Source organism: Perissodus microlepis, chromosome 6 (genome assembly GCF_051167445.1).
Source record: "Perissodus microlepis isolate ML-2025 ecotype Zambia chromosome 6, ASM5116744v1, whole genome shotgun sequence".
Lineage (NCBI taxonomy): Eukaryota > Metazoa > Chordata > Actinopteri > Cichliformes > Cichlidae > Perissodus > Perissodus microlepis.
Genome location: NC_140466.1, coordinates 4,142,181 through 4,164,393, shown reverse-complemented (window position 1 = coordinate 4,164,393; position 22,213 = coordinate 4,142,181). Strand labels below are relative to the sequence as shown.

Genomic DNA, 22,213 nt, shown 5'->3' with positions numbered 1-22,213 from the left:
CAGTTTACACAGTGTCCTGAAGCCCAATAATAAGGAGCTGTGTGAAATGAGTCATGTTGCTTGTGGTTTAAAACATGTGTAGTGTACAGTCACCAAGACTGGAGAACCACCACAAAAATACCACCGCACCAAATTTACTGTTGCTTGTTGTTAAGGTGAAGGATACATACAAATTATTTTCCAAGACTCTGGAAATTATATGGATAAAATTAGTCTGTTTGTTACCAGGGTCACTGTGGACAACATCGTATGAAGGTATTACGACAGTTGGCCTGGACTCATATGGAGTTCTGGTATATAGGATATAAGGTGAAGTGTCACAGAGTCCTTACCCTATAATACATCGCTAGCACACATTGTTCTTTAGAAAATATCACTGGATCTAAATTCTTGGATTCAGGGTCTCAGTTCATGCCTGGTATGGAAAGAAGTTTGAGTCTTAGCTGTTTGATATATGCAGCTTCTAACTCGTAAAGGTAGCAAACGGTGCCACAGTTTAATGTGATCTTCCTTTGGCCATGCCACACTACCAAATGCGGTTGGCAGTTTCTTTATGATATTTTTATTTATTCATTTATTTATTTTTTGTTATTCTTCCTGGAAAGTCCTGAAAAAAAGTTTTATTTAAGGATTGTTGCAAAAGCAGTTTCACCCCGGTTCGTATATTCGTCAGGACTCCAGAAAGAACACCAGGACTCAGTAGTCAATTAACAACACTTTTATTAATACACACTTATTGATTACACCTTCTAGAAGGGAGATGTACAGGACCCCGGACTTTCTCTGCAGATCTCAACTCCTTTGTGTGTTACATGCAGTTTTGTATCAGTGACCCCCCTTCTAAACCCTCTACAAGGTGCCTTAAAACTAAGTGCTATGTTTACATACTTTCACTTGTGTGTGTGCGAGCCTGTGAATGCCTACATGTGCGCGTTCCCGCGTGTCTATATGAGTGCTCGTGAGTGAGTGTATGCGCGTACCTGTGTGTATGTGTGAGTGCACGTAAGTGAGCGTGCGTGTGGATGTGTGTGCGTGACAGTTAAAACACTGTGTGGGGGAAGGTGACTCCCTAGAGGTCATAAACCCATCTCCCTTCCAGACCACAGTTATCCAGGTCAAATGTTGAGACCCCCACCCAAGCATTCTCTGGGGAATTTCCAACTCCTCTCTGTTTTACTTTCACAGTTCAACTGGGGAGGGTCTCCTATACTCTACTCCTAAGTTCATGACACAATCAGGCCTTTATTACATTGAGGGCAGTGTCAGTGTCTCTACAATAATTCTACATTCTATGTTAACACATTTCTAAACTCTAAATCAGCTAAACATTTCTACAGGATCTTCCTCATGACATATGATGTCACTTACATGCGGTGTGTGTGTGTGTGTTTCCTCTCTACAGGCAAGCGTGGGACCTGGCCGTGGACATATGCCTCTCTCAGCTGCCCACCATCATAGAGGAGGGCACCGCCTTCAGAGTAAGTGTGTGTGTGTGAGAGACAAATAAGCACAGAGCCACTGATGCCTCTGATGCATCATGTTGTTGTGTTTTTTGGCATTAAATGCATGAAGCTTGGAGGCTAGGGGACCTCTAGCATTGATGGATGTCTTTCATCTTGAATGTGTCCAGCACTGACACCTGTAAACAACAAACTGTTCTTGTTTGCACTGCAAGTTCGCCACCACCCGCATATACAGCATCTCTATTAATCTCTCAAACACACTCGCACACACTCATCCCCGGCGGATTACATTGTAAAATGTCAAGTTTAATAACTCAAGTATGAGCGTCAAATAAAATATAGTTTCAGAAAGCACTGGCCCTGCACTTTCAGCCGCTCGACTGTTTATTGTTATATTTACTGACGAGGCAGGGGACCGTGATGGAGATGCTGAGTGTAATGGAAGCGCTCTTCAAAAAAGCTGATTGAGCTGATGATGACTTAACAAATATGGGTCATCGTAACACTTTTTTTGTTTTGTTTTTTGTATCTGTGTGAGTCAACAGCGTATCTGTATCACTGTCTTGGTGTATTTTCCTTACAACATCATAAGTGATGTTTTTCAGGGCCTTTGCAGGTGGCCAGTTTCATTGTTGTGATCTTGTAGCTTTGATTGGTTTAAGCAACTAAAATCTTTTATTGGGTTTTGGCAGCAGAGCTACTTGGTTAGGTTAAAGGAACAAACGTGTTTTAGAAGGTTTAAACAACTGAATTTGTCAGGACTATGAAACAAAATTACTTCGGTTTAAACAACGAAGCGATTTGATTAGGTTCAGGCAACAAAATGTCTTTGTTAGGCTCATGTGACAAAACTACTTGGTTGGGTTTAGGAGAAGATCCTTTTTTTTTTTTTTTACATACTGTCCTTCTCCTTTTCCTTGAGAAACCCAGGAAGGACCATGTGGATAGACAACTTACTGTGGATTAACAGTACCACAGGACACTGTTTTGTTTTGTTTTTTAAATTCAAAAATATTTTTATTGAGTATTTGTGGATATAGTTTACAAAGAAAAAAAAAGAAGACGGAAAACACAAACTGTTTACAATGAATACAAAACAGAACTTCTCATGGTTGAACATTGTTTTCCTCTCTTATTATTTACCAAACAAGCAACGAGACAAAAGAAAAAAACAAAAACGGAAAAAACAAAACAAAAAGAGAAACCCCCCCCCCAACAAAATAAAAGCCCCAGCCCTGGATGAATTAATATTATGATATTAAGTAGCCCTCTCCATAAGAGCCACACAGATGTTAGGTACACCATCACTGAGCTCCACGTTCCCGTTAACACAGACAGACATCAGACCACTATGGAGAAGCAAATCCATTAGTCAGCTGGAACATCCTTAAGTTGAAGTTTAGAGAAGTTTTCCAGAAAGAGACCCCAAATTTTATCAAATGTGCCCTTTTGGTTCTGGATGGAGCAGTGGATCTTTTCCAGACTGAGACACGACATGAGATCAGCAAGCCACCGAACATAGGAGGGCGGGGCAGCAGCAGGACAGCACCCTGCGCTTTGCTCCGTGAATGTACTTATCATCCTCTCCCGCTGTACCAAAGAGAGCAAGTAGGGGATTGACAGCTAGTTTCAGGCCGGTAGCCTTGTTCAAAGTGCAGGAAACCTCCTCCCAAAAATTTGCCAGGGCAGGGCGGGTCCAAAACGTGTGGGTTAGATTGGCATCATCAGACCCGCACCTGTTACAGCGAGGGTCTAAACTGGGATAAAGCTTAGCTAGTTTGGATTTAGATAAGTGGGCCCTGTGGACTACTTTGAATTGTAACAGGGAATGACGGGCGCAGAGTGATGTAGAGTTTACCAGAGAAAGGACTGAGTCCTATACCAAACTCCTTCTCTCATGTGGACTTGAGGCCTACAACGCGGGCTGCACAGTTTGTTATAGACGCGAAACATTACAGCTTTGCCTGATAGTTGCAAATTAAGGCGCTCGTCCAGTAAGTTAGCAGCTGGAGCTTCTGGAAAGGACACTGTTTTTAGTATTGTTATAATTAATGGTAAATGGCCTGTATTTGTATAGTGCTTTATTAGTCCCTAAGGACCCCAAAGCGCTTTACACATCCAGTCATCCACCCATTCACGCACACATTCACACACTGGTGATGACAAGCTACATTGTAGCCACAGCCACCCTGGGGTGCACTGACACTGACTTAACAAGTCTTTTACATAAAAGTCAAAAATCCTGCAGCATCATTGCTTATAATGCTGTGGGAACAAGAATGAGCCGACCAACAGTTACTAGACTCTGCAACAACGATGCAGAACACACAGCAGCTTTTCCCATGTTAGGACTCTTATATGGGAACTCCACCTTCTCTCCACCTGGCCCTGGGAGGTGAGCATCGCTCCCCCAGGAGCAGTTTTCCACACTCACTCCTCCTCCTACTTTCTCTTGCACTTGGGCTAAAAACACTTACCAACACTATAATTGAGCCTCTGAGGACTCCTAAAGCAGATCTGCCTGCTCCGTCTTTCAGGAGCCTTTAATTCCTCTCTGATGTGCTTTGACTCCTTTACCTCTCTTTGTTGGACTTTGTCACAGCTGAGTAAAAAAAAAAAAAGGGAGAATGTTATTTACGGTAGATCTTAAAGATTGCGTCTCTGCTCATTGTAACTCCTCTCTAGCACCTGTAAAACACCCCGACAGTCATATTTTATTTCATATGGAACCAGAAATGCCACTCGTGCCCCACATCTTTGTTGCTGTATGTAATAACTTTATTTCTTTATGTATTTTTGATATTTCATGGCATTTTATAAATCTTTCTAAAAGATATTTTTTTGTAATTTGTAGCTAAAAAAGGAAAATTGTGTCATTCATCACAGTAACTACTTTGTCAAGGCAACACGTTTAAAATCAGTGTTCAGTTTTTAAAAATGTAATAATCAGCTTATCTCAGTGTAAAGATGTTGGTCTTTATTTTCTGTCTATTATGGTGATGTCCAGAGCAGGAAGCAGAGACCAAATTCAGGACAAAATGATGTTGTATATGAATTTATTGGGATTTGATGAGCCAGCATTTTGTCGTATTTCTTGTCTTGCAACAACCCAGCTAGTTTTTGAGCTACATGCCCGTGATGTTAATTTTTAATTAATTTTGACAGCTTCACCCACATTCGCTTATTGGTATACAGTATCACACATTTGTTACATACAGTACTACATACAGTACTTTATGTCTGTGTCTGTCAAAAGTCTCAACAGTAACAAATGAAAAAAAGTACTTTAGTTACATCACAGGTGTCATCTTTAAGTAAGCAGCGCTACTTTTCACAATTGTGTCAGTATCTGAGTGTGTAGGGTTATTAAGCTTTGATTATGCTCAAATTAATGTAGTCATCCAACAGCGAAGCGCTGCTATTTTCCCCTCGCGACATCCATCAGCGGTCTACACGAGGCTGTCGCAATTCAAACACTGTGCGTGATCGAAAACTCTGCGGCCAGCAGCCAATCAATCAGACAATGTGCCATGACAGCAGAGAGAGGAGAGGGGAAGGTGATCATGACAGATCAGGATTTATGTTGTTACTGCAGTGCGGTGTCACTCCTGAGCTCATTATGTTCATGTTTTTATGAAATGATGGGCTTGTAACTGCAGGACTACCTCATTATGAGCGTGTGTGTGTGTGTGTGTGTGCATGCGTGCGTGTGTCCATTTGAAAGAGAGAGAAAGCTGAAGCAGAATAAATGATTTGAAATGGTGATAAATATTTCATTGCTTCTTGTGTCCACAGCACAGTCCTTTCTTCGCAGAGCAGCTGACAGCGTTTCAGGTGTGGTTGACGATGGGCGTAGAGAACAGAAACCCACCTGAGCAGCTCCCAATTGTACTGCAGGTACAGACGCACACACACCTCGACACACACCCACAGCTTTATGAGACTGGAACTGCTGAGGACAAACGGGGGGTGGGGTAAAATGTCTAACAAATGGCCGGGGACAGAACTGAACTCGGGCCACTGAAATAACTAAGCGAGCAAAGGAGGCGCTGCTTTCTGTGCCCACATTTCCATTTAAATGTAGATAATAATTCATAAAAGCAAGACGCTAATTTTCTCCACCTCACCATTGCAGATAAACCAGTCAAATATAACAAGAAAACTATAGAAAAGGATATAAAAATCCAGCTGTCATATGCAAAACGTGGAACGGAGATCGCAAAAGTAAAAGAGAGACACTAAAGTAAAAGATGAAGATAAAAATGCTTGAAAAAGACAAGAAAATAAAATGAAATGCAATTATATTTTCAACATGCAATAATAATTCTGTATCAGTATGAGTCTTTGTTTTGCAAATGTCACAGTGCTAACAGGTCTCTTTTAATTTATTACACAACATACTCCTACCTTCAGGTCGTCCCTCTTGCAAATTGAGCTCATTATTTTCAGACCAATTATTATTTTTTTACAAGCCTGGAAGAAAACTTGCAACATGAATGTTGTGTTTTCTGTAGCGCTGAACTTTGTAGAAGCGGCTTTCAGCTCCTCTCTTATTTCACGAGGGGTCGCTACAGCGGGTAGCGCCGAATTTTTGATTGGCACAATCCCCCGAGGCATTAGTGTCTCCTCCCAGGATCAAACCCGGGATCTCGTTAGGCGAACGTGTAAACCACCACACGCTGGAGAGAGTGAAAGGTCCAAGAGTGAAATCTTGGCACATCCTCGTAGAGTGCATCAGCTGCTGAGTAACTGCGGTCATATGCTTCATTTTCCTCTTCCCACCTCCACCACCACCATCACCCCGCGGGGTTGTACAGTTGTGCTGTTGTATTATATCACAGTACATAGTAGTGCTATATCACAGCATAGTAGCTGTCCGTGTTGAATGGTAATTTTCTGCTGACTCAGCGCGCTCCCAGCAGCAGCACGTCCATACAGCAGTTCTGTCGGGAGCCGTTAAAAGCTGAGGAAAAGGCAGACTGATCGGCGAGCACCGGGTACAGCGTGTGTGTGAGTGTTGTTGATGTGCACATAAGAGGAAAGGAGCAGCAGCCTTTAAGATTACACAACATATTGCAGCTGTACACCGTAAGGGCAGTGTCATCTAGTGTGAGGGCTACTTCCTGCTCCGTGATGTAATTGATGGGCACATAAACAGGTTTTCTACCTATTTAAGTATGCATTTGCATAAGAATGAAGCTAAAGAGTCTGGTGAATTCTTACAGGATTTACAGTCAAAGGCCAAAATATAATCTGACTCAATTTGAAAAGTGCAAAGAGTGACAAAAAAGATGAGCAACGGGCAGGAATCCATCAATAACGCTCTTTAATGAAATGAGCAAAGGGAGAACAACAGAGCCCAGGAAGCAGTCCTTCATCCAGGACGGATTATTGGAGTTACAATGTTTCCAAGTTGTGACGCCATAGTAACAACAACACACTCAAACACGTGTTTTTTTTTTTTAATCTCCTTCTCTATGTATCACCCAAGTGATTCATACCTGCAGGTGCATCATGATGTGATGCAACGTGTGTCGACGTTCATACATACAGCGTCATGAGAGGAAGCGCTTACTCACTGCACCGAAGGGGATGGGGAGCATGGAGTTACACACATGAGCCGCTCCAGTAAACATGCACACGCGCTTTAATGTGTGTGCATGTTTAGAGAATTGCTCAGATATTTATTTGCATAAAATGAGCTTATGATTAGGGCTGTGTGGAATCATAATAATAATTTTATTTGTGTAGCACTCTATAAATTCCTTTCCAACTTTTTTCACTTCCGATACAACGCCCGTGGTGTCTGACAACATTAATCTCCTGTTAAATCACAAAGCTGTATTCCTCACGGTGAGGAAGAGATTCGAACCACCTTGTTTTTCCGTAACGTAACATCAGCTATCAGATAAATGATCTGAACGGATTTGATTGTTTGCTGCTGCTGTTTCTAGTTACGCTTGTTTCTCCTTTCCCTGCTGTTGGTCTCGCTGTGAGTGCAACCCCTCACACACTGAGTGGAGCTAAAACAACATAATGATAATTTGACTGAGTTGACCTCAACATAATATGTTATTTTAAGTGTGACAAAGAGTTTCCACCAACTTTTACACTGAACATAACCAGAGTGAGAACAAAGGGGGAAAACCTCATGGCTGAAACTTTTCAGTCATTTCGGTTCACGTGTGCAGTTTCCAGTTAAAGTATTTCAGGTGGAAAGTACCTCCTAATAGTTGAATAGTTGCTGTTAGCTTCCTGCATACTATGTTAGCTATCCTCTTAGCAACTGGAGTCCTGACGAAGCAAGTTAAACTGAATTGTTCCATTGTAACCTGATCCAGCTCTTCAAGTCCTAATTGGACAGATATCAAATCTAAGTACTAGATTGGTAAATTAATTGCAATAATCAATAACAAACTTCCATCCATAGACCTATAAAAAGTACTAATGATTTGGCCAAACTGATGCATTAAGGAAGGCTGTTCCAAAGTTAGCGCCTCAAAAGCATGGCCTAATTGTAAACAATGTTAAAGATGGCTGTAGCTTCTGAGTGCCTTAAAGCTGCCGGCAGGGGCGACTCCTGGGTGTGCAAAGACTTGCAGTTGTCTAGCACCGTACAGAGAACGACCCTTGGATTCTTTTCTCTCTGCCCTCTGTGGAAACTGCCCTGATGACTTTATTGGGCTCAATCGGTAGTTTTAGGTTACACTGAAGAAAAGATTAAGTTCGTTTTTGAATTATGGTTATTGTTACAGTCATTAAGGAAGGATAGTCAAGGGTGTGTTGTGTCCTTGATTTCACTGTTAGAGCTGCTGCTCATTCGTCGCGTCCGGGTCCAAAGAGATGGCGGTGGGGAAATTGCTCAGTTCCTGGCTTCATTATGAGACTTCACTAATTAGTGGTGATGTCACCATGCTATGACCATTTTTACACTGACTATGCATCTAAAAATATATAGAGAATTGGGAAAGGGGTGGGGACTGGATGAGGAATGAGATTTTTTTTCCTTTAAACCGAGATCAGGAGGATTTCTTTAGTATTTTTGCCAGGTGGCTTTTTTTCTTCCTGCAGAGCACGCGCCTGCGTCACACACTTCCTTGTTCCCACACACTTCCTCAGAGTTGAAGGCATCCCTGGTCCGGTCTTTCCCTGATCTGTTTCTGTGGTCACACCCTGCGGGTCGAAGGCACAGAGGAAGTCATTAATACATTATGATTCCCTGGAAATGTCTAAATGTATGTGTGTGTGTGTGTGTGTGTGTGTGTGTGTGGGTGTGTATTCCTGGGTTCCTCCATATGCTTGTTCCCACACACACTGCAGGGTGGTCACATGGGGATGGATCAGTGTCCAGCCTTCACACAGGCTTTGTGGCACACTGCACATAATGTTAGTCCAACCAAACATACACGCATACAATTTTAGCGCTTAACATTTGCATCCTTAAAATACTTCTACTTGGCCAAAACCGTTACATCGTGATCCCGTTTGGCATCTCTGTTGCTTTGGGTTTTTCTTGGCTCAGAATCGGCCTGTGGGGCTGACTGCACGCGGCAGTAAGCATGATCGCAGCATACAACAGAGGCAATGAGTTCATTGGACAGAAATCTGTGCATGTTCCTGTTATTTTTGTCTCTTTGGTAAAAAAACAAAAAACAAAAAAACAATTCGAATGAAACCCCAATTAACAACAAAAGAATTCCAATTACAGCATTCAAAAGGGGGAGGGGATTTTCCTTTGGGGCTTAAGTAGCTGCCAAAATTTCTCTGCAGGAAAAAAAAGCCCAATCAGGTATTTACCCGTACCAGTATCGCAGTAAGATCTCGAATAAAATGGCAGCCAAGAGGACGCACCCTGCCGCCCACTCATGAAATCTGGTGCCAGTGTGTTAGCAGTACTGGTGGGAGAGCCACCTGTTTTACTGCACCTCTACAACATTTCTCCTCTTGTTCTTCCTCCTCCTGCTACTTTAATCTTAGACTTCCTCTCAGTTCAGAGGCGGCAGCATCAACCTTTGACCTTTGCTCTCTTTCAGGTCCTCCTGAGTCAGGTGCACCGGCTGCGTGCTCTGGACCTGCTCGGACGGTTTCTGGATTTGGGACCCTGGGCCGTCAGTCTGGTGCGTTTTTGCTATGAATGTTTAAAAAATAACATGAATGAGATCACAACCCTCCATCCTGTGCTCAGCACTGGAGGCAGGGAGCGCCACGTGTCCTTCAAACACATGCCTCTCATAGCTTACATCATTATTTCTTTATTAAAAGGAAATATGAAACTGAGTTTGTTTGTACTGATTTAGAGGTTTGCAAAGCTCGACAATATTCACTTTTGTACACTTATCCAAAAAAATTAAGAATCTAAGACTTGTGTCAGGATGTGCAAAATATCTGTTATGCAAATTTTTAGGTTTTAAAAACACTATGACAGCTGAATATTAGCTTATTGTTTAGATTTCTTGCATTTTGAAATGGGCAGTGGACCTGGCTGTACTAGTTAGCATGCTGCTAGCAGTTTGTCTTCTTTTTGTTAATTTATTTATATTTTAAATAAGATATTAGTGTTTTTAGTGGGTTAAAGTCAGGTGCTGCTGCCCGTCACTGGGGAGAAAGCAGATACATCTGAAGACTGAATGTAAAACCATCAGCTGTATGCTTTTTTTTAGTTACACGTATAACACCAGATTATTATCTTATTATGAACAGGACGCTGCTGCATCTGTAAAACCTCCAGTGAAAATCTTTTTAGAATTTAGCATTTGTAATTCAGATCAATATAAGTTTAAGATTAAAATCCCAAAGTATGGTGTTATTGCTGTTGGATAGTTTATTTAATTGGATATTGTATAATAGCCAAATTGTTAGCACGCTCCTCGAAAAGAGAATCTCTCGTTCTTTTAGCTGGAAGGTGAAATAAGTCCAAAGCCAGGTTGTATTTTCAGCAAGTCTTTCGGGCTCCCAGCTTGTGCTCGGCTACTTTTCATTCTGGTGTCCGCCTTGACTTTTTTAAACCACAGGTGCGTCTCGGCCTTCACACTTGGACGGTCAGGTTCAACAGCAAAGCCTGACCCATAACGGTAACGTCAATACAGCTTTATAAACACCAGCGCTCCGTGTTTGCCTGTTCTGTGTTCCCAGGCCTTGTCCGTGGGGATCTTCCCCTACGTGTTAAAGCTGCTTCAGAGCTCAGCCAGAGAGCTGCGGCCGCTGCTGGTTTTCATCTGGGCTAAAATCCTCGCTGTGGACAGCGTACGTAAAATCACACTCGCACACTTCAAAGTCCAGTTTATTCTATATTATTATATTTATTTTCATAGACTGAAAAAGGTTCATTTACTTGAATTAACTTTTTCCTTGTTTCCTACAATAATTTATCTGATTTAACTCCTCCGACACTTTTTGAAGATGTTTGAATCAGACGCAGACTTTGATCTTGAGCTTCACTGCTCGTCACTTTGTTTCATGTTACAGACGAAAAACATGATAAACCCTCAAGTACAGAAGCAGCATGTGGCATCAGAAGAGCTTTCTGGCACTGATGAAATAATTAGGAGTAATCTAGGATTTACATCTCAATTCTGCCATGTTTCATATTTTAGTCCCTGCTCGGGGCCGTACGCTCCTGCAATAATAACATTTATAATCAGTATTCATGCAAAGTTTTGAGGCTCTGCTTGAAAGAAACAAACATACCCCATAATATATCTGCTGTGAAGTCTCCACCATCTTCTCCTTCCTTCTGTTTCCACAGTCATGTCAAGCTGACCTGGTGAAAGACAATGGGCACAAGTACTTCCTGTCAGTGTTGGCTGACAATTACATGCCTGTGAGTATCCGCCATCGTCATCAAGAAAGCAAAATTCTGTTTAAATATTCCAGCTGGGAGTCTTGAAGTGGACTTCTGTGTTATTCCGTATCTGGTGTTACTCCTTTCATGTAATTTCTCAACCAGCTGCTGTACTTCACTCCTTTAATGTTCTTTCTCTAAAAGGCGTTCTGAAAACAGTGTTTAAACTCTTCAGTCTCTCTAGTAAATTTTCTGCCTAAATGAAGGATCCACCTCTTAAGAAACAATAATAGTCTGTAGTAGGTAGTGAAAAGGTTTGATAAAGGTTTGCAGAAGTTAATTGAGCACTAAAAATATGGCTGTTGTCTTTAGGAATAAGTTATTAATACAAGCAAAAATTCCATCAACATAATATTAGTTTCATCTTTTTATTGTGACTTCTCGCCATTTCCCTTTTTTCAGAGTTTTCATGACATTGCATTATTATAGAAATTGTCATTTATTTACTAAGTTCAATTATAAAATTAGGAAACGGTTCCGAAACTGGATGCGCTAACGATCAGACACGTTTTCATTATGTTTTTTCTATATGTTATCTAAAATGTTACTGTTTTGTTATCGATATGCAAAAACACAGAGCAAAGTGACCCGGAAAGAGTCACGTGATCCATGTTTGATGGCAAAATAATTTGCTAACTGCTAATCAGTTCGCTCTTAATGACAAATGTTTGTTCCTCATCTCCAAACTTCATCTTTAGTCAACTCAGTCGTCTGTGTAGTGGCATGAGAGGAACACGTGATGACTCTTATCCTTCTTTAACTTGAAACCTGATATTGAACTTGACCCTGGTCAAGCCCTATAAATTGAAGCGGTCAAGCGGAGAATGTCAGTGAAGATGCTTTGCTTGGAGCTGTTTCTCTGGCCTCTAAAAGGAAACCATGAAAGTTAATGTCGACCAGGTGCACAAAAATCTGAGCAGTCTGAATCCTGATTTTTTTGCTCACCTTGCTGTCTAAAATGTTGTCCCTGTTTAATATGAAGATTTTCCACTCGCATATTAAACTATAATAGGTCCACTTTATCTTACTGCTTCACAACAAATTAGTTTAAGATAAACGAGAAACGTAGAGTGGAACTGACGTAAAATCTTAATTCTGTCCTTTTCTCTGTTTCAGGCTGAGCATCGGACCATGGCTGTCTTCATTTTAGCTGTTATAGTGAACAACTATACCACAGGGCAGGTAGGAGGATGTCTGAACACGTTTGTATTTCTTCATCGCTGTCTGTTTGCTTGCTAGAAATCCAAATAGGCGAACATATTCATTCACTTCCCTCAACAGAACGGCGCCTTCTTTCGGGGCCAGCCGTCACTTTGAAAGATCACTCTCTCGTCTATTGTGTATTTCTGGGAGATATTGGTTATGTGACAGTTTTGTCACCCACAGTCACCTCTGCAATCTCCGTTTCCGTCCCACAGCCACCTCTGCGGTGACACTTTATCACCGCAGGTGTCACTTCGGCCTGCTGCTGGCGTGCGGTGTTCAGTCCCAGAAGCCTTTTGTGTCTGACGCTAATCAAACGTCCAGGGGTGCGATGTAGGGATGTAGCTCGTCATTTCATGGAGTCGACACGCGCACGCACGCACTTCTTGACACTCTATTCCACAAAGAAATATTCCGCCATCACTCCATTTCGCTCCTGCTCCTGGTCTCTGTGGTTATTTTTCTGTCTAGTTGTGAATGTTATTTGACTCATTCATTTCTCCTCTACTCCTCCCCGTCTCGACATTACAGTATATAAATGTGACAAATCATAAAAGCTGTATGTGCTCTCAAGCTCAGAAACAGCCATTCTTCTCCGGTATCCCTGTGTCCTTAGCACGCCTACCTCTCTCACAGGTCTGTGTAAATAATAGATGATCCTCAGCATTACACTGAGACTCTCTGCCTGCTCCACATCTCCATTATTTATTCCTCTTCCTTTCAACAACAGCGCTCATTACTGCAGTTTCGCTGTCGCGAACATGTCACCGAGCCATGGTGTCTTAATATTCCAGCTCTCTGGGTTCAGCTGGGAGGATCCATCAGAGCCGAGAGAACGATGAGAAACATTAGGGGTGGGGAGGGTTACGCTGTGTAGCTGCTGACAAATGATGCGCTGTTATGATGCCTCAATTTGTTGGAGACGAAAGAAGATTCTCTCCCCTTCTCGTTTATTGCGGTTTGTGTGTGTAAGAGAGGTTGAATTTTCAAGAAAACTTGAGAAATGACACATTTACTAGATCTTTGCATAATCACACAGGTCTTTGTAAACTGCACAGAGAGTCAGACTGTACTTTGAAGTTATATTTGGTATATTTGGCTTCTTTTTGTAATTTCTTTGTAATTTACAGAACTCCCCTAAAGGCATCATATGCAGGCAGCTGGTTGGTCAATGCAGCTACTTGCAGTTATTCAGCAAAAAAATATGCAGACCAAAAATTCAAGCAAAAAAATGAACAACCAACTTTTTTCCTAGATCCAAAAGATTGCTGTCCTCTTTTTACTCTACTGTGACCACTCACCGTTTCAGGGTTGCAGTGAGGCTGGATCCTGCAAGTCTCAGCAGGCGTGGGGCATCCTGGATGGGGAACCAGTCCATCACATGACTAACAGTGACAGATGGGCGACCACAATCACTAACACCTGGAGCTAATGGCAATTTACAATCTTCAATTAATCTAAAAATCATGTAGAGGAGATCATCATCATCATCATCATTATTATTATTATTATTATTATTATTATTATTATTATTATTATTATTACTACTACTACTACGAATAATAATAATAATAATAATAATAATAGTGGCAATATTAGTATTAAATCCTTTCTGAGTGTGGGATGTCTTTTTCAAGAAAGACCTGTCTAACAGTACCACATATACATTATACAACACTATATTATACATGTGAATAAATCTACTCATGAATTTATTTTTTAAACTTTCCAATGTAACTTCACAGGCTTTTGTAATTAATTCCATTTGTAGGCAGCAAAATATTTAATTCCTGTTCTTACTACTGCCGGACATTGTAACACTGTGATCAGATCCAGTGGGGTAGTTAATGAATTAGTACCACCGTGTAATCCTGCTTGTTTGAGAGTGCTAAGGAGCATTGTCCCACTTTTACATATAAGAGTCATCGATGTGTTAGGAATGAATCATACGTGATAAAAAGGCCTTGCAATGTGATGCAAAGAGTCACGAGGCTTCAAGGTTGAGAAGAAAAAACAGTGACGGACACGTTTCATGTTCCACGTGTGCTTTAGAATAAAGTCTAGTACGCTGTCAAAGTCCTGGGTATTATAACAATTAATCATTTGTGGAGATGAAGGGTTTGAACGTGCACTGTAGGTTGGGTAGTTTTATCTTGTACTGTTGAACATTTGAACTACACACAGACAGGCTAGCAGATAGTGACCGTTTGTGTGTGAGAAACGACAGGGAGTCTGTAGTGTTATTAATGATAGTTCAGCATTTGAAAAAGTCTGTGAAAAGAAGAAACGCGACAGCAGCGAAAACGAGAGAGAGAACACTTGTTAGTGACAAAAAAATCCATCAAAAAGAAACTTTACGATGATTTTAAATAAAGCCGCCAGCTTCCCTCTCGTGCTTTGGACCATCTGAAAACTTGGTAACCAATTACCTTTTGTTCACAGATGATTTTTTTAAAGCCCAAATGGGTTGAAAGGAAAAAGTCATGCTGCCACAGAGCTCATCATCTTTTTGTCCATCACACAGTGTGAGGTTACAGGTTAGTGGTTATTAACTGGCTAATGAGCTACAAGTCTGCTCCCAGCTTCACACCTGTGCGCTGCTCGAGATGACTGCAGATATTGTATTTTATTAGATTTAGCGGGAAGGTTATTGTTAACTACCACAGTCCAGCGTCTCACGACGGATCCAAATGAGAGTAATTCAGTGATGTTGTTTCAGCTCCCACGGTTCTGTCAGTCTTTCTCAAATTCATCAGATATACTCATCTGCAGGTGCGCCCGCTTTTATAACCAAAAGCTTCACATCTCTGCATCTCATACACTCATCACTCATTCTGCATCGCTCCTTCTCTCCCCTCCAGGAGGCCTGTCTGCAGGGCAACCTGATAGCAAACTGCCTGGAGCAGCTGTCAGACCCCCATCCCTTGCTCCGCCAGTGGGTGGCTATTTGCCTGGGACGCATCTGGCAGAACTTTGACCCGGCGCGTTGGTGTGGGGTTCGCGACAGCGCCCACGAGAAGCTCTACACTCTGCTTTCAGATCCCATTCCAGAGGTGAGACGTCATGTACCACAGTTCAAGTGTTGCACGCGGTGTGTCTAATACAAGAAAGTCTTTAGAAATGATTAAGACGTTCGTTTGAGGAAAAAGGAAGAGCAGCACAGCTTAATTTCCAAAATATGCATAACCTTCAGATTTAGTTCTTCAACTTAAATTAAACCAGATTTTTAGACAGATTTTCATGTTCTAAGAAATGTTACCTTGAAACTTCTGCCCTGATTCTAGTTTCAGTAAAAGTCCTGTCGACCTGTTGTTGCAGGCTAGAGACCTACACAGGATTCAAGGGAAGTGCTGAAAGTTAGTAGTAATAGCAATTTCTTAAGTTCTTTCCAACACATGAAGAGTTTTTCTTTCTTCACAGGCTGTGGCGAGTGGATCAAATAACTCAATTAACTGACTTTATTGTGAAGCATATTGTTAGTTGCTTGGACCAGTGTAACCTGGCTGTTTAACTGATGGCCTGCAGTCAGTGAAAACTCGTGTCAGTTAGGATGATTGACCAGCTGCTGTTTGTTGAACTGTGTTTCCTCCAAACTGCCTCAAGGAGCTCTCACTCACATTTAGTTTTTTGTGTTGGGGGGATTTTTGCTGTCAGTGGAATATTTCACAGGTTGTTTCACTTGAATTAGTGACTAAAAAGGTCAGTGTGCAAATACGTATTACACGATTCAGCCCAAGAAGCCTCGTTTGTTGTTGTTGTTTTTTTTAATGTGCTGATGAAAAAAACAAGACATTCCAGTAGATCTGTTGATTTTCTGGGTGACAGTTAAACACAAAAACCTGTATGACAAACATTAACTGGTGACCACTGGCTAACATCTGGAGTCCAACAGAGCCTCTGCTGTCACAGCAGCACCTGTAGATACTCAATCTGCCACTGCAAGAACATTGAAACCACGAGGTGGCAGAATACGCAGATCGGTCTCTGCATGCATCAGAATATTTTGACTTCTGGTTGAGTTTTTCATTTGGAGGAGAGTCTTAGAAGAGTTGTATAAGAAAAAGGCATCTCAACTAAAACTATAGTCTAGAGTGCAGCTAAATAAAGAGAATATTTTAAGAGTTTGGGGCTTTTTACTTTTGAAATGTAATATCAGTGGTCAGTCAGGGAAAAAAGAAAAATGACTTTTCAGACTTCCCATTACAAAACTCAAACACAAAGTTTTTTGTAAGAAATAATAAAGAGTGAAAACAATGTGGACAGGAAATGAAAAGATTTCCCGTCCTTTCATTTAAAGACATTTTTCTCTGAACTCTTACATCATGAAGCTTCCCAAAAATATTCCGATGTCCAACATGACAAATGTCTTAAATTTATAATAAGACATTTTTATTGATATTCCACGGTCTGTAATTTTAACTGTCCAGTTGTTTTACTGTGCCAGTGTTTTTAAATCTGTCTCTTCTTAGAAGTCATAAAAATAAATATGAAATTATAGAAAAATCACAAACAGACCATGAATGTATTTATTGGGCTCTGCACAGTTTGGACTGATGCATGGTAACAAATGTTACTAAACACTGGGCCAAATGTCTTTATTTTCAGTGCCTCTTGAGTCACAAATGAGCGATGGTGTCGGGAGTTTGTCCACATCAGATGTGAGTCCAGTCACATGCTGTGAATTCTCTGGACCATTATTATTTTTGACTTTGTTCTAGGAAGCTAGCAGCTTAAAAACTGAATCAGACATTTGCGTTTTTGCACAACTTCAGGGATGCAGTGTGTTTGTTAGAAAAGGTTTAACGCATGTTTGTTTTCTGCGGGAGTGCCCTGTTCAGTGCACTCTCTCAATCTTTAACACCAACCCACGCTGGCTTCTATCTGACTGGGTCATGAGTGGACCAGAGGGACGGTGAGTCTGAGTTTGCCCTGAAGTTCACCAAGACACTCGGTGCCCCCTGTTCACACAAGCCACACGGGGAACATCTGTTCCCGGCTCAGTAACGGTGTCCTTCCCAGCGCAGACAGCTGCTTTGGCTGTGGGCTTGAAACTGAGGTCTGCAGACAGCATCTGTAACCCACACATGTTCTGTTGGTTTGTTCAAGCCCACTGAAAGCTCCAACTGACTGATTCTGATCAACCTGTGGTGAAATTGTGCATTCACAGATAGGTTACTGCGTTTTAAAGCTCTCCTTGCGTTAAATTCAAACATTTAAAAGATTATTTGTGTTTTGATAGTTGCTTTGCTCACGTTGCACAGCCACATCGTAAGCAGGCAGTTCTCTTTTGAGGACAAGACCCTGTGAAATAAAATTATTCAACAAAATATTCTACTTTTATTTTTGGGTTGTAGCTGGGGAAAGTCAATTTTTTTAAAACTCTGAAGAGATGGGAACACGTGCCCGTGTATGCACAGAGGCTTCTGGAAGTAGGTGAAGATGCACAGAAGTGAGTGACTGTGCAAAGAGTTTAATTACGTTTAAGCAAAAGTCTGAGGGGACAGAACTGAGATGGCATCTAAAATCGTACATGGCTCTGCAACCCACAAACACACAGATATACAGACAAAATCCTCAATCAGAGCACACTCGAGCTGAGGAAAAACATTCCTCCTACGCCTGCTCCTCCATTCAGAATAATGTTTATCAAGTTAATCTAAGTCCATTTTAAAAGGAAAGCACGTTTTAATTTTATTTAATTAATTAATTTTTTTATGAATGGATGATGTCTCATATCTCCTTGTTCAACACAGTCTCGTGACAGTTGTGAAATAGCCATGAATTCAAATCTGTTGATTCATGTTCTTAAACACAAAATTTCCAGCTTGATCGTCAGGTCTCTCCCGTCTCACATAACCATTTATTCCTGCCTATTCTATTCTATTCTATTCTATATGTACTGATTCGTGTCTTTTTACACAAAACCAATGTTTTCCATTTATTAAAAGCCATAATATGTTGTTAATTGAAGATCTGTTACTTTTTTAAGTTTAGGTGCTAAAACTGACTTGGGTGGGGTCTGGAATTTCAAACAACCGTGTTAGTTTGGAATAAGATTGTGGTTTGGGGGAAAATACAATTGCTTTTTTTCTTTCCTGCTTTGTCTAAACTAAATTTGTGCTGCAGACAGAAAATATATTTCCAGTTGAAATGCACGACATTCAAATTTGTGACTATTTTCCTTTGTGTTGTGAGACGAGACGGCTTTTTATTGTTGTCGGGACCTTTTATGTTCCGTTTCTGACAACATCCAACAAGTCTTACAGGGCTCTAGAGTGCGACCAATTTGGTCGCAAATGCGACCAAATTTTTCAGTGGTGCGACTAAAAAAAAAAATTTGGTTGCACCTGTGCGACCAACTGTTCGGGTAGCAAAAAAAAAAAAAAAAATCTGCAACCTTCCCTGTGGTCAACAACAGACACACATTTTGCCCCTATCGTGGACTAAACCAATCAGAGATAGTAAGGGGCGGGACCTCTCTGATTGGCCGTGGTCCAGTTGAAAGTGCAGGTGGAAGTGGGAGGTGAGTAGCTTGAATAAAGCGATATCAATTCATTAAATCCTGAATCGACTTTTAAATATAACTGTGTTTTGCCAGAAACGCCAGATTCTCAGATCAAAGCTCACAAAACCATTTCAACAACAACCAAACAGCAAATGAGAGCAGGTACACGGATTCCACACAAAGACGTAAACACGGAACGGACCCGACGCATCAGAATCAGCTTTGTCTTTCTCGGCTTTCTCACCCGACGGCCCGTAGACGGACACGCTGTCGGAGCTTAGCGATTCTGATGCGCCGGTCCGCGCTGTGATTACGTCTTTTTGCGCTGATTCTGAGCTGCAGGTTTTGTCTCTCTCCAACCAAAATTCACTGAGCCAGCAGCAAAAGAAGCAGCAAACTGCGCTTCACATTTGATCAATGTCGTCATGAATTTTGCTGTTTTGCTTCCACCACTATTAAAATCACACTTCATGCACAGCTAGCTCTCTCTCTATCTCTCTCTGTACTTCAAGAACAGTTTCCCGTCTCCAATCTCTGTTTTCTGTATTATTCATTCGCTTATTACCCACCAGTCTACCGTTGTTTACAGCGCTGTCGGCTGCTGTCTTTTTCTTTTTCTTTTTCTTTTTTTCACTTAAATGACCTCGGACAAGAAAGCCTATTTTTCTGTTGTTCAATACTGAAGAAATTGAAACTTTATATGCAGAACATTGTAGAATATTTTTAAGGTTATCTGCTATAAAAAGCCAGACCAGGAAAATCTCCTTCATGTTTTTCTGTGTTTTATTCTCAGTTACTTTCACACAAAGGCATCTGCTGTGATGTTCACAATTCTGATGAAGTCAGTACTGATAAATGATCAGAATTATAATATTTCTGACTGTCTGAGGCTAAGTTGAATCGAATCGGGACTTTGAAAACCGGAATCGAATGGATTATAGAAATCAGTGATGATACCCAGCCCTAGTGAGCAGCCTAGGCACGACAGAAGTGGATGTAGCTGTAATAGGAAAAGAACTATTGCTAACTTTTCTGTTAAGTTAAGGCCTGATCCTTCTGAAATTCATAGCCAGTGCTCTGACACGGTGTCATCAATCTTTGAATGCTGAAAAAGCACAGTGTATCCAGAAAAACACATTATATTATATAAATTATTATAAAATTTGTGTGCACCTAACTTTTGTGCGGGTACGCCTAACTTTTTAAAGTTAGGCGTAGCGGTACGCCCATGGCAAAAAGTTAGTCTAGAGCCCTGTCTTATATAACCTATACTCACCTTTCACTTTAAGTACACCATTTGAAATGCTTGTTAACCCAAATATTTAATCAGCCAGTCACTTGGCGGAAACTAAATGGATTTAGGCATTAGGCACAGTGAAGACGACCTGCTGAAGTTTGAAGTGAGTGTCCGAATGTGAAAGAAATGTGATTTAAGTAACTTTGAATGTGGCATGATTGCTGGTATCGAGCGGGCTGGTCTTAGTATTTCAGACACTGCTGAGCTGCTGAGATTGACTCACCATAACAATGAGTTCACTGCACTCATATATCCTCTACATTCACTTGATCTCGATCCGGTAACACAACTTTGGCATGTGGTGGAGCGGGAGATTCTCATTGTGTATTTTTTAGCCATGTGATGCTATCAAGTCGTTGTGGACAAAATCCTGGAGAAATGTTTTCATAACCTCATTGAATCTGTGCTAAGACGGGCCTGAAGGCAAATTGTCTAGTGAGTGTATATGGCATGTTGCATTTTCCTGTAACTATTGTCTTAAAGATTACCTTGGATTTTCTGATTTTAATCAGCTCTTGCTGTAGAGGGTGAAGTTATTCAGCATTAACTGAAGCCGTGTTGTGTTGGATGATATCAGATTGCATGAGTGTTCGAGGTGCTTCATCTGTTCCTGCAATAAGGGGAAGTCTTGTGTTTTAATCATCTTTCAGGTCAAAGTGATTTTATTAATATTCTGTCATTCCAGTTTCTAGGAAGTGAATTATGAAATGTTCATCTGAACTGTTTGAGCTGAACCTCTTTAATTGGAGCAAACTGCAACAAAGTAACATCTGTTTATTTTAGCATCACTGCAGCTGTGTCCTGAAATCTAATCGCCTCCACAAAAGTGTTTTGGGGTTTGGGTGTTTTTTGTCGCCAGAACAGGAAAAAACACTAACCAAATATTCATTCTTGTGTGGTAATAAGGTTTGGTTTGTGAATCCGGTCCCTGATGGGAAATTCCTTTTGGGCAAAGCAGGTTTAGATTAAACATCCAATGAGGCAGCGTAGAAAAAGTAATGAGTTAGTGATACAGGTCAGCGAAGCATCCAGCATCTCTGAATTTCATACTGATGCAGTGAGAGAATATTGAACTATAATTACCTCTAAAACTCTTCCCCACTGGTTCCACAAGGCATTAAAATATTTTTGTACCAGTTTGCTGAGGGAATATTTAGTTTTCGGGGTAAACGGCCGAACCCCAAAATCACTGTCAGGTAAAAATAAATAGAAAGCTAGAGCTGCAGCGTTTACTGTGGAGACTAAGCCACAGCGAAGCCAGCTTTTAACTTTTAACATCTTTACTGAACGAGGAGGAGAGAAAGCTTAAGGTGTTGTTTGGTTTGTGCTGTTGCAGGTGAGGTGTGCAGCTGTCTTTGCTTTGGGGACGTTTGTGGGGAACTCTGCTGAGAGGACGGACCACTCTACCACCATCGACCACAACGTGGCCATGATGCTGGCCCAGCTCATCAACGATGGCAGCCCTGTGGTCCGAAAGGTCGCTACAACACGCAGACAGACACTTGCATAAAATATAGTTACAAACTGATAAATGTAGAAATTGGGAATTTAAAAATGTGCAAAAACAGCAGAAGGACATAAAACTAGGCCTAGAATGGCTAAACTACACTTCCACTAAGATCACTGGTATACTGGTGCATTTGAGATGATTTAATTCCATGAAATAATCCACGGCCTGTGTGTGTCCTGCTGGGTATTGATAAGTTCCTGCACTTGGCTGCTCTTTGTTACTTGTGAAACTAGAAATTTTCATTTTTTTTAAACAACATTTCATATTTCAAGATAACCATGCAAGACAAAAACCCAAAAAGTCTATTTGTTTAAGAGTTGCTAAGAAATGTGTCTTGAGAAAAGACAGCAAGAGAAGATTGTAGCGATCAGTTTGCTTTTTGTTTTTTGGCAGG

At 41.1% G+C, this 22,213-nt stretch overlaps 1 protein-coding gene and 1 long non-coding RNA gene across 5 annotated transcripts in view; one reads left to right on the top strand and one right to left on the bottom strand.

Moving 5' to 3' along the window:
* Positions 1 to 22,213, top strand: part of rptor (regulatory associated protein of MTOR, complex 1) — a 195,400-nt gene that overhangs the window by 124,751 nt on the left and 48,436 nt on the right. For all 4 annotated transcript variants that reach the window (XM_084930273.1, XM_084930272.1, XM_084930270.1 and 1 more), the window contains exons 11-18: positions 1,403 to 1,478; positions 5,259 to 5,360; positions 9,497 to 9,580; positions 10,596 to 10,706; positions 11,209 to 11,283; positions 12,421 to 12,486; positions 15,369 to 15,560; positions 21,646 to 21,786. In XM_084930273.1, the coding sequence (XP_084786399.1) occupies positions 1,403 to 1,478; positions 5,259 to 5,360; positions 9,497 to 9,580; positions 10,596 to 10,706; positions 11,209 to 11,283; positions 12,421 to 12,486; positions 15,369 to 15,560; positions 21,646 to 21,786 (847 nt within the window). The remainder of the gene's footprint in view (positions 1 to 1,402; positions 1,479 to 5,258; positions 5,361 to 9,496; positions 9,581 to 10,595; positions 10,707 to 11,208; positions 11,284 to 12,420; positions 12,487 to 15,368; positions 15,561 to 21,645; positions 21,787 to 22,213) is intronic.
* Positions 6,754 to 13,355, bottom strand: LOC146384857 (uncharacterized). Its single transcript, XR_014800440.1, has 3 exons — positions 12,695 to 13,355; positions 11,151 to 11,223; positions 6,754 to 8,636 (listed from the first exon to the last, which is right to left on the bottom strand). It is a non-coding gene; the product is annotated as an uncharacterized LOC146384857 (long non-coding RNA).